Genomic DNA, 13827 nt, shown 5'->3' on the forward strand with positions numbered 1-13827 from the left:
CAATGTTAGTAAGTTGAGATGCAACTCATTCACTACTGAAACCCTACACGCTCAACCAGTAGTGTTTTGATTGGTGGATATCCTCTTCTGAGACACACTAAGTTATCTCCATATGGCAAACTTTAGAAACCAAATTGGTAAACAACGCTGACATTTGATTGGCATGCAGATAGAAGTAGAATTATTGGGATTCATATCATCAAACATACAATGTAATAGAGTAGCAAAACAACAAGAATTTGAGGACATCTCGAAATTTACCTGTGGGATTGCACAAAATCGGAAGATAGCAGGATCTCGCAAAGCCGCCATGTATGTCAGGCAATCCTCCATATGTATCAAAGCATTTGTGACCATGTCATTTAGGCACTGCACTGCTTTGACTGAGTTTTCCTCATATTTTAAGTCCTGAGCACATAATACCAAAGTATGTCAATCACACAAATAAGCACAAACATAACGTGTAAGCAATATGACTTGCTTTCGGAAAGCTATAGCAGGTTTTGACAAAAAAGCATAAGGAAAGAGAAACCTCAAGTTTGTGGACATATTTAATCCAAATTTGGCGAGGCCAAAACATGCGCGACTTTGGTATCTCGTTTATGTCCTCCAGATAGTCTCGGATGATGTTTGTTTTCTGTGTTTTTATCACATCAAATTTGGATACTATGAGAATCAAACAAAATATGCCAGCAGAAGAAGGGTAATACCGATATCTGACAGGTATAAGAGCCAAACCTGAAGAAATAAGCCCATTGAATTGGAGAGAGAATCTGATGCCAAATCTTCGGACCCAGAGGCATGGAAAAGCTTTGATAATCCCAACCCCACAAGTCCTGCTACATAGTGACAATATTCGTCATAGTCATCAATTGTTTCAACCTGCAAGTTAAGGGACGGGAGGTCGCAGTTAGGATCACATCTTGAAGTTTTTGAAATTGTACGAAGTTCTAAGAAAGCATGCAATACTTTTAAATGATTGAAAAACCAGATTATATTGTTACGACAATGTAATAATGTCCAATCATTTATCTTATTTTATCACGCAGGATTTGATACAAACCTCCTTGCATATAAATTTTGCCATTCCCGCACCCATTCTCATAGTTATATCCTCAATTGCCTCCTGATAACTGCAGAATAGTTGAGATAGTAAGCTCTCTCTCAAGAAAAACTCCTATCCCTAGCGTTTCTATACAATGCATACCACTTTAAGATTCCAAAGAGTGCCACGCAATTTAACCAAGTTTATCTACCAGTTGCAAGTAAGAAGACTAAAGTAGTAGCAAAAGGGCAACTTTAGATACACATACTTAGTTATGGAAGACTTATGCTGATATGTTGTCATTTTCAAACTAAATTAACATATCCCCTCACCACATTTAATTTCAAATGTAGAAAGTATAATGGAATACTTTATTCTGGGGCCAATGGAAAAAAATTGAAACATAGGTGAGGAATGCCTCCAAAACATAAAGATTGAAGTGGCAAGCATCGAACTCTGCATAAAGGTGGGAGTTATAGAATTGCTAGCATCCTGTTAACAATGCCAAATACATGACTAGAAAAGATAGTTCCAAGAACCAACAATAAGTTTATAAAGGTTCTTTCTATCCTTTCCATCAATCACTAATCCAGAAAAAATACAATTTTTGTATGAAATCGCCAAGACATACTCCTATTTATTGCAGAACCCAACTTGCACCAGAGCATTTCTTTACATAAAAACACCAAAACTGAAAGGGTAAAGACTAACTTTCTTCCGAGCTCCAAAAAAGCAGTTGAAACATGATGGAACTCATCCATGAGAACCTTATATTCCTTTGTACCACCTGAATGCAAAAGTAATAATTTGGATCAGATAGCATAAAACCAAATATATACAAATTAAAATGTGAATACATAAAATGTGCTCCCTCAAAAAGGAAATAGTCTGGATCCTTTTTGAGACATAACGAATGAATCTTCCGCTCCTAAGGTAGCATTGAGTCAGGGGAAGCTAGGTGTAGGAATTGTCATTTTGTTATTTTTACTTTTACAGCCGTGGGTGGGAAACCTTACTGTTTACTGGTTACATACCCACTTCTACATATAAATAACAGACTGAGCAAATTTCTAATGCTGCATTGATTCCTATCCAGTATCCAGTACCCACAATGAGTTTCAACTTTCTGAAGGGAAAATCCCACACTCAAACATGCGGGGAAACTGTCCAATAGATAAAAGCACACCAAATTAGTTTTCTGGCATAGCCAAACAACGGTACTACCATATTCCACTTCTAAGGCAACCTTTTCCTGTTTGAAACTGAAGTTGAACATGGCAGTTGGCAGCATCTGGTGTATAGTAAACTGTGAACCATTGTGTATATGAGGTAAGATATATAACGGACAGACCCGGTTTTGCATCTCAAGATCCTGTAAGCGTTGGTTTCACAATTCAGTGACAAGCCAAAATGAGAACACTATATGTCAAACAAACAAGCTTATTTTTTTAGATATTACTTAAGGAGAACTGGGTGTTAATACACAAAGAACTTTTAAACTGAATGTTTGAACGCATAACAAGCCAGAAGAAGTGCTCCTAAATGCAAATAATAAAGAGACATCAACCATAGGCATGAAGCAACAAAAGAGATGAAACTGAAAGTAACAGGGCAGAAAAGAACACTCACATGAAAAATGCCAGTCACGATCATATATATGACGATGAAAAGCCATCAGAATAGGTACTTTAACCTCTGTAGCTATGCTTGTATCATCCTCTATAAAACACCAAGAAAACAAGCAAGATCAGTTGAAACGGAGTGATATGAGTGGTTTATGTTTATCAGCCTCCGGACAAAGCATGTGAAATATTAACAGCATAAAAAAACATCATACAATCAGATGAGTGATGCTAATGACGAGATACAGAAAAATAAAACTCAAAAAAAGCATACCAACAGTGTCGAGGGCTCGAAGAACCAAATAAAAAATGCATACCTGCAAAACAAAAAAAAAAAAAAAGGAAAATTTATTTACCTAAGAAATCAGGAGAAAATAGTCATTATGACAGATCAATAATTTGTACAACTTTCTAGACATTAAAGGGTTGGAATGGACTAAAATACCACTTAGTGAAGTTTAATGGTTACTCGCTTACTCCAAAAGAAAACTGGTAATACAATCTCTCGCCTATATTTATGTCTCCAAATTGATTCTTACATGACGAGCTCTTGTCATTCACAAAAACAACTGAACTAAGCATATTCGTAAAAGAACCTAGCATATTATTCTTCCTTCATTATGCCATTACATCTATTCAATTTCAATCTTGGACAGAGCTCAATGGAAAAATAGGATTCATGTAGCCGACCCTAATTGATTGGGACACAAGGCTCGGTTTGGTTTGGTTTGGCATAGACCTCATCTTTGACGTGACTTACGCAAAGCAAAAAATCTCGACTTAACACACATTCTCATACTATGAAACTGAAGCTTTACCGCAGCACCAAACATCTTTGGCCATTTTCATTTGAAAAAATAGAAAAGCAAAGACCAGTTGTGGTTTGTCAGCCTGTGGGTATTAGCAGCAATTACACATCCAGTTTGTTCACATTGCATGGAGCCGAGGCCTCATAAAAACAGTAGTCAACCACCAACATCACGAAGGATCACCAGGCAAGACAAAAACAACTTTACAAACGCTCCCATCCGACAAAGTTAATGTTAGCCTACTTCATATGGAAATATCTCGATCCATCCCCTACACAATCACGTGGAAACTGAAAGCCTAGCACACTAATCCTCATCATATCCCTTAAACTACAACATTGCAACTGTATTCATTCTCTTTGTCTCATTATGTCTCCAGTGACCACCAATACAACTGTAACTCTTCATACAGGCGTGCATTCATGTACTCCGTATCTGGCAGTTGGGGCCCCATAAAGATAAATCAGTATTAGCATGCCCAATAAATCACCCCAAATCAAGCTCACAGGACAATTCGAGTAGCTTGCTTATGTATGAAGCCAATCTTGACGAGATTGCACGGATGTTCCCAAATTAATTCACATTCTTAAATAAGTTGCTAAATTATTCCATATTTCGGGCAGCTAGCTTCCATCTATGTATGTATATGTCAACCTATACACGTGCAAACATTTCATTTCATGCAAGTTACAAGAAGATTTGAATCCACACAAACAATAAAGTAAGACAACAATCACACAAAATACACAAGAACTTAGATACTAGTGTGTGCATGCGTCCATGGCAGGGAGGGCGGCGAAAAAATCACTATATGCAATTAGGATTACAATTAATGCTCAGATCTCCAATTCAATCTCACTTTTACTGCTCTTTCTCCTATAGAAATCCTGCACGGCCACTCGAAAATACAATAAAAACACCAAAACCTTAGGTATATCATCAATATGATTCTGATATGAGACACTTGATATTAATAATAATTATACAAAAGCACGAGTGATAGAAGACCGGAGATATAACAGAAGTAGGGCTTGTAACCAAACCAAGCTACTCGAGTTTGAGCTCGTTCCGGATTGATTTGTTACATAAACAACCCAAACTTGAACATACTTTAGAAGAAACAAAGCTCAAACAAGCTACTTGGCTAATTCCACGCTTACGATGTATAAAAATTTCAAGCTACTCAAGATTGGCTCGTGTTCAGCACGGGCTCAGCTTGAACAAAATTTTGAAGCTCCTTGAGTTATCAAACAAAGCTCGAACAAGCTACTTGGCCCGTTCGGCTTACGTTTTATAAAAATTCCAAGCTACTCGACATCAGCTCACGTTTGGCTCCATTAGAGATCGTTCGAGATTGGCTCGCCTCGTTAACAAGCCAAGCTGGAACATAATTTGAAGCTCGTTAAGTTTTTTCAAACTAAGCTTGAACAACTAAATGCTTATCACCCCCAAAACGGAAGGCATCATTGAAAAAAACGCGAAAAAAGACCGAAAAACCTGTACAAAAGATTCCGAAAACACTCACGGCGTTGCGGAGATTGGTATCGAGCTGCTGAATCACGAGGCCGAAGCTCCGAGAGACCTTGTGAAGCATGGTGTAACAGAAGGCCCAGTGAGGCTCCGGCGGAATCTGCTTCTCCGCGTGCTTCATCGCCATCTTCAGCTTCAGCAGCGGGTACACGTCGTCCGGGTGCCTCAACATCGCCCCCAAACTCCCCATTATTATTATTTAACCTAAAAAACCACCAATCAAATCCAGATCTGAGACAACAAAAATAAATAAATAATCGAAACCAATCGATGGAAAATTGAAATCGCTCGTTCGTACCTGCTGCGGTCCGAGAAGGCGGTGCGAGAGAGGAATGATGAGAGAGAGAGAGAGAGAGAGAGAGAGAGAGAGGAATGGAGGAGAACCAGTTCGTTGATTTATAGGGGAGGTACGGGGGGTGTGTATATATTGTGTATGTATAGGTTGATTAAAATATTTATTTATTTTTTTCGGTGATGTGTGAAAGAAGAGGAGGGAGAAGAATATGGTGGGGATTCAACGAGATTTTAAAATCCTGATTGATGCTTAGATGGTGTGGACAACGTGGACGTTTAGCGTGTGGCGTGTGAAACTAGAGATTTTTCGGTGGGTATATCTCACATAGTACTTTTTCGATATATTCGGGCCATTTAATACAATTTTAGACGGTTCGGATTAAAACTTTCTTTTCTCTCATCCCAACACTCTCTCTTTCTCCATATCTGAGTCGTCCAAAAACGCAATGAACGGCTAGGATGTGCCGAGCGAGCGCCACGCCACATGATACCCACTCGGCGCTGATTTTTTTTCTCGTGAAACTAGCGCTGCGTGGGGAGTGATTTTTCAATGTCGAGCAGGTATATTCTATGTGGTACCCGCTCGGCGTATCCGAGCAGTCTAATACACCTTTGGATGGCTCGGATTGAAACTCCCTTTGTCCTCTCACACAACACTCTCACTTTTTTTTCTCTCCAAATCTGAGTCGTTCAAATACGCAATGAACGGCTCGGATGCACGAGCGGACACCACGTAGTATTTGCTCGGTACAGAAAAATTTTCCATGCGTGGGGATACACGAACGGAAACTGCCACAGAAATTCAAAACAACCATATACAACACCACCGTCAAAATCAAAACCATGTGCTGATAGCACGCGGGGCCTACTCCAAGCTCCACACAGATGATTCGAACCGTTTAATAGTTTTAAAAAAAATCAAGTGGGCCAGTGAATAATCAGCTCAATCTAACATGTGCAGGTGCTCGATCCAATCTTATAATTTTTTATCCAATCTTTCCCTTCTTCTTTTTTTCAAATATGAAAAGATTAGATCGAGCACCTACATATATCGAATTAAGCTGCTTTTTCTATTGCCCACTTGTTTTTTTTTTAAATTATCAAATAGCTCGAATCATTGGCGTGAACCCCGAAATGGGTCTACCTGTCATGGTCGTCGGTGCCCGCCAGTCCGTTGCCTTATGACTTTCAGTACACAATAATAGAATGAAAACAAGTAGTAGTAGTTTTAGCCCCGAGGTTAGGAGGAACTGGAGGTTGATGCTGTCCCGCGTGGGTGGGGTCTGCTCCGGTCTCGTTCCAATTATCGAAAACGTTCATTTCGTAAACTTCGTTGAGCAGAGCAAGTGTGCAGAAAAATCAACTCGATTAAGTGCCTAATCAAAACATTTTTACCTTGAAAAAAATGGATCCAAAACATTGGATCAAATCCATTGAAACCCATTATTGCCAAGTTATATATGTTCCGATCAGACACTTAATAATATCTGATCGAGCTGATTTTTTTTTTTTGCACACTTGTTCTACTCGACGATGTCTACGAAGTGAACGTTTCCGATAATTGGAGCGAGATCGGACCAGACCCCGCTCACAGCACCAACCCCTAGTTCTGAGGGTAGTTACTCCAATCGGTTGGTGGGTTTGTTTCCCACACAATTGATCAGGATTTAATTCTTGGGCTCAGGTTGCAAAAAGTATTTTTTTTGTGAATTCTCTAGTCTTGGCGTGGATAATCTGCTTTTGACCTGACCGTAAGGGGAATTCGTTAAAATGAGCAGGAGTTGGCCACACCCGGACCCCTAAAAAAAACAAAAAAGATAACGTGCACTTATCAATTTAGTTTCTGTTGTGTGGATTAATATTGCGTGTGGATAAGCAACAATGGAATGAAAACAAATATTTTTGCCTGGTGGCCCCCCTTCCCCCCAAGCCAACTACTAGTGTCATTGGGGAGATATTGCTATGTTTGGATTGATGTTTGAAATTGTTTTTAAAAAATATTAGAAGTAATAATTAGAGAGAGATAGAGAAAGAAATGTTGGAAGTATGAGAAATCTATGGAGAATTTTTTTAAAAATTCTTTTTGAATTGTAAAGAAAACAAGGCATTTTTATCATCTACAGTTTCACAATCAGTACTAGTCCCAGATATAAGGCCCATTTGGGGAGAAATAATTCCAACGAATAAAAAGAGAGTAACGCCCATTGAAAGGTGAGTTGGGAAGATTCGAATTCCTAATTTTCTAATGAAATGTAAAAGTGTTGCCAACTGAATTAGCCCCGGTTGATTGGGGCGTGTAAGAGTTTGCGGGTCAAATCCTACGGAGAATAGTTCGATATCCATAGTTATTTGTTAATTAGAATAAAACCTTTTTTCTTGTTGGTAGGTACAAAGTTTGCGGGGATAGACCTAACCTAACTCTTTAAAAAAAAAAAGTACGAGTGTGTGGAAAAGTAATGTATTTTGTTTATATAAAAAGTGTATTAACCTCGTGAGCCTCATATATTTTCCCCCTTTTACAACTTTTAAGAATGAAAATATTGTTCACAAATGAGAGGGAACAAAATATACTTTAATTAGGGGACAACATCCCTATCCGGGCCTTTCATTTCGGTAATGAACGGTTCAGATTTCATCTCAGCCAAACAGATCTCAACTGTTCATCCGTTCATTGTCGAAATGAAATCTAAGACGTCCATTGCCGAAATTGGATAGCTCGGACGGGGGCAACACCCAACAGGGAGGGTTCCCGGGTTCACTCAAAAAGACTGAACTTGAAGACACATAATACTTATCAGTTTTCTAGTTATTAACTATGAAACAAAATATTTTATGAGAATTTTAAAATATTTTTATAAAATGCTAAATCTTTACATGGCAAGCCCCCATTTTATTAGTTGTTTTCGGTTTAAGAACACCTAAATATAGTATTGAGTATTATTTAGACATTTGAATGTTTTAGTTATTTTCAGCCCCTTCATATATAAAATTTTGGTTTCATCTGTGATTATATGAACATCGATATAAACATGATTTGAAGTATGTGATCTAAACGAGTTTGTTAACTAAGTTTTGAAATAGAAACTACGCAAATATGTTTTCCTATCTCAATACGATTGCCCTTCTTCTTTTTTTAGGCAAAAAAGATTTTATAAATCTTTAAAAAATATTACAAAGATTTAACGGATTACGTGCACACTAGCATAACGCTAACTAAGAACCCAACCCAAATGGAAGGCAATAATCCAACCGAAAACGCCACAACCAAAATCATCACAACCTCTAAAGCAACCCAAACAAATTCATAACCAGAGCAACCTAGAAATCCAAAGGATAAAAACCAAAACCTACCACCACAATCGAAACTGTAACGCCCCGAATTTTGGGTACGTTAAAAGGACATTTTATTCATAAAATCAAGTGGAGTCTGGCTCGTTATTACAACAAAACTCTCTCAAGAGTTCAATATTTACATAAACGGAGGGGGATTCTAGGGTTCCTAACTACAGCTCCTCAGCTCCTCCATTCTTGCCAGCTCCTCAGCTCCAAAGCCTCCACGGTGATCTGCTTACCCTGATCATCTACAAAGTCTAACACATTATACCAGCGTCGCCACCGATATAATATGTCAGGGTCACCAAAAGGCAACACCGTGAGCTACAAAGCTCAGCAGAGTAATCCTTACCCACTAACCCATAACTTAAAACAACAGGAAATAATAACACATCGATTTCCACATGATACATATATACGCAGTTAATCATTTACACATCCACATTCATTAATCATCTATCGTTGGTGTCCAAGATTTCAGTGTTTTCTCCTACGCGACTCATCGTAGACCGTGTCAACATTTTCACTTACAAAACAATCTTTCAAAAATCATTTGTTTAACTCACACAATATTGCATTGGCTCTGTACCGCGGATAACCAAGCTACACACCCAACCTCACAATGGTTCCGTTTTTTCCGGATCCCATTGGAACACACACAAAACACACTCCACACAATGGGCTACCACGTCCGGCCACATTGCGGTTTCCAAAATTTGTTTTTAACACACCCAACCTCGGTTCCGCCGGGCCGGTCTCCCGAGTATCCTCACAATGGTTCCGCCGCGCCGGGTTCCCATTGGCACACAATTGCATTGGCTCCTCTCCGCGGATAACCAAGCCATACCTCACCATGGTTCCGCCGGTCCGGGTTCTCATGGGAACGCACACAACCTCACAATGGTTCCGCTATTCCGGATCTCCATTGGAACACACACAACCTCACAATGGTTCCGCTTTTTCCGGATTCCCATTGGAACACACACAACCTCACAATGGTTCCGCTTTTCCCGGATTCCCATTGGAACACACACAATCTCACAATGGTTTCGCTATTCCGGATCTCCATTGGAACACACACAACCTCACAATGGTTACGCTTTTTCCGGATTCCCATTGGAACACACACCACGCAATGGGCTACCAAGTCCGGCCACATTACGAGTTTTCATACACACAACGGGCTACCAAGTCCGGCCACGTTGCGGTTTTCAAAATCCACACGATGGGCTACCACGTCCGGCCACATCGCGGTTTTCAAAATCCACACGATGGGCTACCACGTCCGGCCACATCGCGGTTTCCAAAACATTTCAATCTTTTCAAATGTTTCTTTTACGCACGCACACAACTCACATAATGCCACTCAAAACCGGTCATTATGTAGTTTCAAAAATATTTTCTCCTCGAAAAACATTTCATTTCATTAACCACACCCTAGGTGTCATGTTTCTACTTTCTCGGTTCTTGTGTCTCGTTTACATGTAAAGACTCCGCGGTAGGACAAACGTAAGCAAGAATCATCCTAATCAAGATCATCCAATTCTATATTACTATTTACGCTCAATCATTACTTATAGCATAACGCCACATGTACGGACGCCCTTGGAGTGTATCACTTATGCTTTATTCAAAGCACAACGCCACATGTACTGACGTCTTTGGAGTGAAATCACTTATGCTTTATCACATACCACAAGTAATACAAGCAACTCACATACGCATACTCATAACTATCTTAAAGATCAAAATACGAATACTTATAAACAAACGATAAGTACGTAAGGATGAACTACATATAATTAGGAGTAGTAGATAGGGATAATCTACCGTTCTTCTTGGCGGTAGTCGGCTACGGAAAGTACGTCGGTGGTCGGGCGGAGTAACTTCCTACGGCAGGCCTCCGGTAGCTTCGAAAGAGAAAGGTTTCTCTCGAAACTTCTACTTGACTATTACTACTACTACTTTTGGATCGAGAGGGTGGTCGAGTGGCGGTTTAGTGGCGGCTTAGGTTGAGTTTCTTGAAGAACTCAAGAACAACTCAAGAACAAAGAAAGAACTAACAAGAACAAAGAAAGAACAAGATTTTTCTAGAGAGAGAAGTTGCTAGGTGAAGGTGTGAGTTGAATGGCAAACATGGGGTGCTATTTATAGGCAAAACCTTGGCTCCCTCTCCCTCTCTAATGGCCGGCCCTCTCTCTCTCTAAATCCTCCATGGATTTGCTCCATTAAGTCATCAAATCACCTTTCAACCAAGTCATAGCTTGTCCAATCCAAATCTTAGGTATAAGGCTATGTAATCAACTAAGATCTTAGGCTTTCTAGGTAATTATAATCTAGGTTTAGCTTGTAGTCAAGGTCTAAGGCTAATAAAGGCTAGGATTATGTCATAATGGTCCATCATAGGTTGTCATTAGGCATAAAAAGACTAAGGCCTAATAAGGTAGCTTGCAAGGCTAGTTTGTACCAAGGATTTGATCTTTGGGAGATTTGTTGGAAGAAAGGGAACAATGGTACAAGATTTGGGTACTTAACAAATATGGAAGTACAAATGGGGAGTTAAGTTTTGGTTAGGAAGAAGATTCACCAAGGATTTGAAAGATCAATTGAAAGATCAAGGGAATCAAGGTACACATCAAGATCTCTCTCTCTCTCTCTCCTATCTCTCTCTCTCTCTCGGCCTCTCTCTCCTCTCTCTCTCTTTCTCTCTCTCTCTCTCTCCCTAGTACATTCACACACACACACACACACACACATATATATATATATATATAAACAAGGAAGAATAAGAAAGTACAAGATTCACAAAATCAAATATCAAATAAAGAATTACAATTATGCACATGTTGATTAAATAAATAAACTAGGGTACTTTGTAATCTAGGTAGATCACACCTCCCATTAAACAAATCCAATTGGGTACAAAATCCCAATACAAAATAATAAAAAGGTACTTAGGAGAATATTAGGCTTTAAAGGCTACATAATAAAATATGGGTATTTCATCACATGGGGTTTTAAGAAAAAGACTAATTTAATAAACCCATGTACTTGGTGAAAGAATAACTCTATTACCCAATGGATAATAAATACCCTAATGATTATCATCCAATGGATAATAAGGTACGAGTACTTTAAATCATAATTTAAGTCTTTTAAAAGACTACATGTTCTTTTGAAATTTACCCATGTGTTTATATATATGTACTTTAGCCAAATATAATAAAGGAAAAGCTTTTTTGTCCAATGGGTAAAGATTTCCCTAACAATCATTGTCCAATGGACAATAGTTACTAGGGTACTTTTTATAGTAAAATAATCAAAAAGGTACCTTAAAGTAATTTTATAAAAATCTATAATAGTACTTTGTCCAAATCTTTCTTTAAACCCATTTAATATAAAGAATTGGGTTTCTATTATCCAATGGATAATAGTTCCCCTAACTTGTATTGTCCAAAGGACAAAGAATAAAATTAAATTAATAAAAAGAAATAAATAAGTAATTTCTAGGGTTTGAAAAGTTTGACTAGTCACATCAACTTTATTGGAAGGTTTCCTAGTCACATCGGTACTTTATTTGGTCAAAAGTCTCTATTATCCAATAGTCACTAACTTCCCTAACGGTTATTACCCAATGGATAATAGTTTCCCTTGCGGTTAATAACCATTGGACAAAAGAGTACAAGTACCTTTTATTAAAATAAAATTTTGAAAAGACTACATGTACTTTTATAATAAAAAGTTTTATTATCCAATGGACAAAATTTACCCTTGCGGTTATTAACCAATGGATAATGGAGGGGTGGAAGAATCCCCAATAAACAAAGAATAAATGTACTTTGCACATGTTTTTATAAACCATTAAAATACTATATCTTGTACTTTACCAAATATTTAAATGGGGGGCCTATTGTCCAATGCATAAAAATTACCCTAACCATTATGGACCAATGGGTAAAAGCAAAAGGTTCAAAAGTTTCAAAAGATCCAAAAGGTTCATCTAGTAACTAGGTAAGTCGGTTGCTCGGTTCCTCCAAGTAGTCGGTTGGAAATTAACTAAATTGGTCACGTAGGTTTTTCTAGTTAAGAGTTTAACCAAGGACCAAAATTTAACTACGACGAATAATAACAAGAAATCATATAACACTCAAGAGAAAATAAGTAATTTCAATAAAATTCAAATATTTAACGAAATTTTTATTGACCAAAATTCAGGGTCGTTACAGAAACTCAAAAAAAATAGACAACCAGAAAGAACAAAACGCAAACCAGGATGTAGACACCCAAATCTGGACTTTCCAGATTAGTTTTGCTTTCGATTTTTGATTCCCCGATGATGAAACGGATCAAGAACACCTCAGGAATGATAGCATGTTTGACTTTTGAGTGTTTAACATCCTTTTGAACCTAACCTAACCTAAGCCAATTCAAAAGCCAAAACCCTACTGGCACGCGCTAATTGAGAACCAGCGCGCGTGGGTCAAAGTGCCAGGTGTTGGTCAAATGGTCCTGATTGACTGTTGACCAGCGCGTGATCATTTGGACATGCGCCCGCGCGTCCACGGCCCGCGCTGGTTAAAGTTGCAGCTGACCTTATACTTTTCATTTCTGGAAGGTTTCTATTTATAGAGGGTTTCCATTAATGGAATGTTTCTAGAAGGTTTCCATGGAATAATTTCCATTAAAATAATATTTTCCATAAATGGAAGGTTTCCATTAATGAAATAGTTTTCATTAAAGGAATGTTTTATGCTTCCCATTAATGGAGGGTTTCCATTAATGGAGGGTGTTTATCCTATAAATACCCTCCTCACCTTTTCAATTAAAGGGTTAGAAAGAAAAAGGTTACAAAATCTTAAACCCCATTTTCACACTTCATTCAACCTCAAATATCAAAACTCAATACTTTTTCAAACCCAAAAATCAAAGGTATAACACCTTTATTTTGCATATTGTTCTGATCTCTGATGGGGTGATGGGTCAAGGCTAGTAATCACTTCTAGTCCTGACCATAAGGATAGCAAGGTTTTAAAAACCGTGTGAACAAGGGACCTGTGCGCGTCGGTCCTTAGTTCGCTCGTGCTACATTGTAGTTGCGCGCGCAGATCTGCGTGGGGATAAGGACCTTGTTCTTTTCTGTTGTTTTCTTGTTAGATCATCACTGTGAGGATATAAAAACAGTTTACTGCTTTCC

At 38.4% G+C, this 13827-nt stretch overlaps 1 protein-coding gene across 2 annotated transcripts in view; it reads right to left on the reverse strand.

Annotated features, from left to right (window-relative positions):
• The window catches only part of LOC131325150 (squalene synthase 2), a 9376-nt gene extending 3802 nt beyond the window's left edge, over positions 1-5574 (reverse strand). For both annotated transcript variants that reach the window (XM_058357238.1, XM_058357237.1), the window contains exons 1-9: positions 5305-5574; positions 5002-5210; positions 2942-2984; positions 2675-2764; positions 1757-1832; positions 1064-1133; positions 739-882; positions 533-637; positions 262-408 (exon numbers count right to left, since the gene is read on the reverse strand). In XM_058357238.1, coding sequence (XP_058213221.1) covers positions 262-408; positions 533-637; positions 739-882; positions 1064-1133; positions 1757-1832; positions 2675-2764; positions 2942-2984; positions 5002-5196 — 870 coding nt within the window. In that variant the 5' untranslated portion in view covers positions 5197-5210; positions 5305-5574. The remainder of the gene's footprint in view (positions 1-261; positions 409-532; positions 638-738; positions 883-1063; positions 1134-1756; positions 1833-2674; positions 2765-2941; positions 2985-5001; positions 5211-5304) is intronic.
• Between the last annotated feature and the right edge of the window lie 8253 nt (positions 5575-13827).

Source organism: Rhododendron vialii, chromosome 5a, assembly GCF_030253575.1.
Source record: "Rhododendron vialii isolate Sample 1 chromosome 5a, ASM3025357v1".
In the NCBI taxonomy this organism is placed as follows: domain Eukaryota; kingdom Viridiplantae; phylum Streptophyta; class Magnoliopsida; order Ericales; family Ericaceae; genus Rhododendron; species Rhododendron vialii.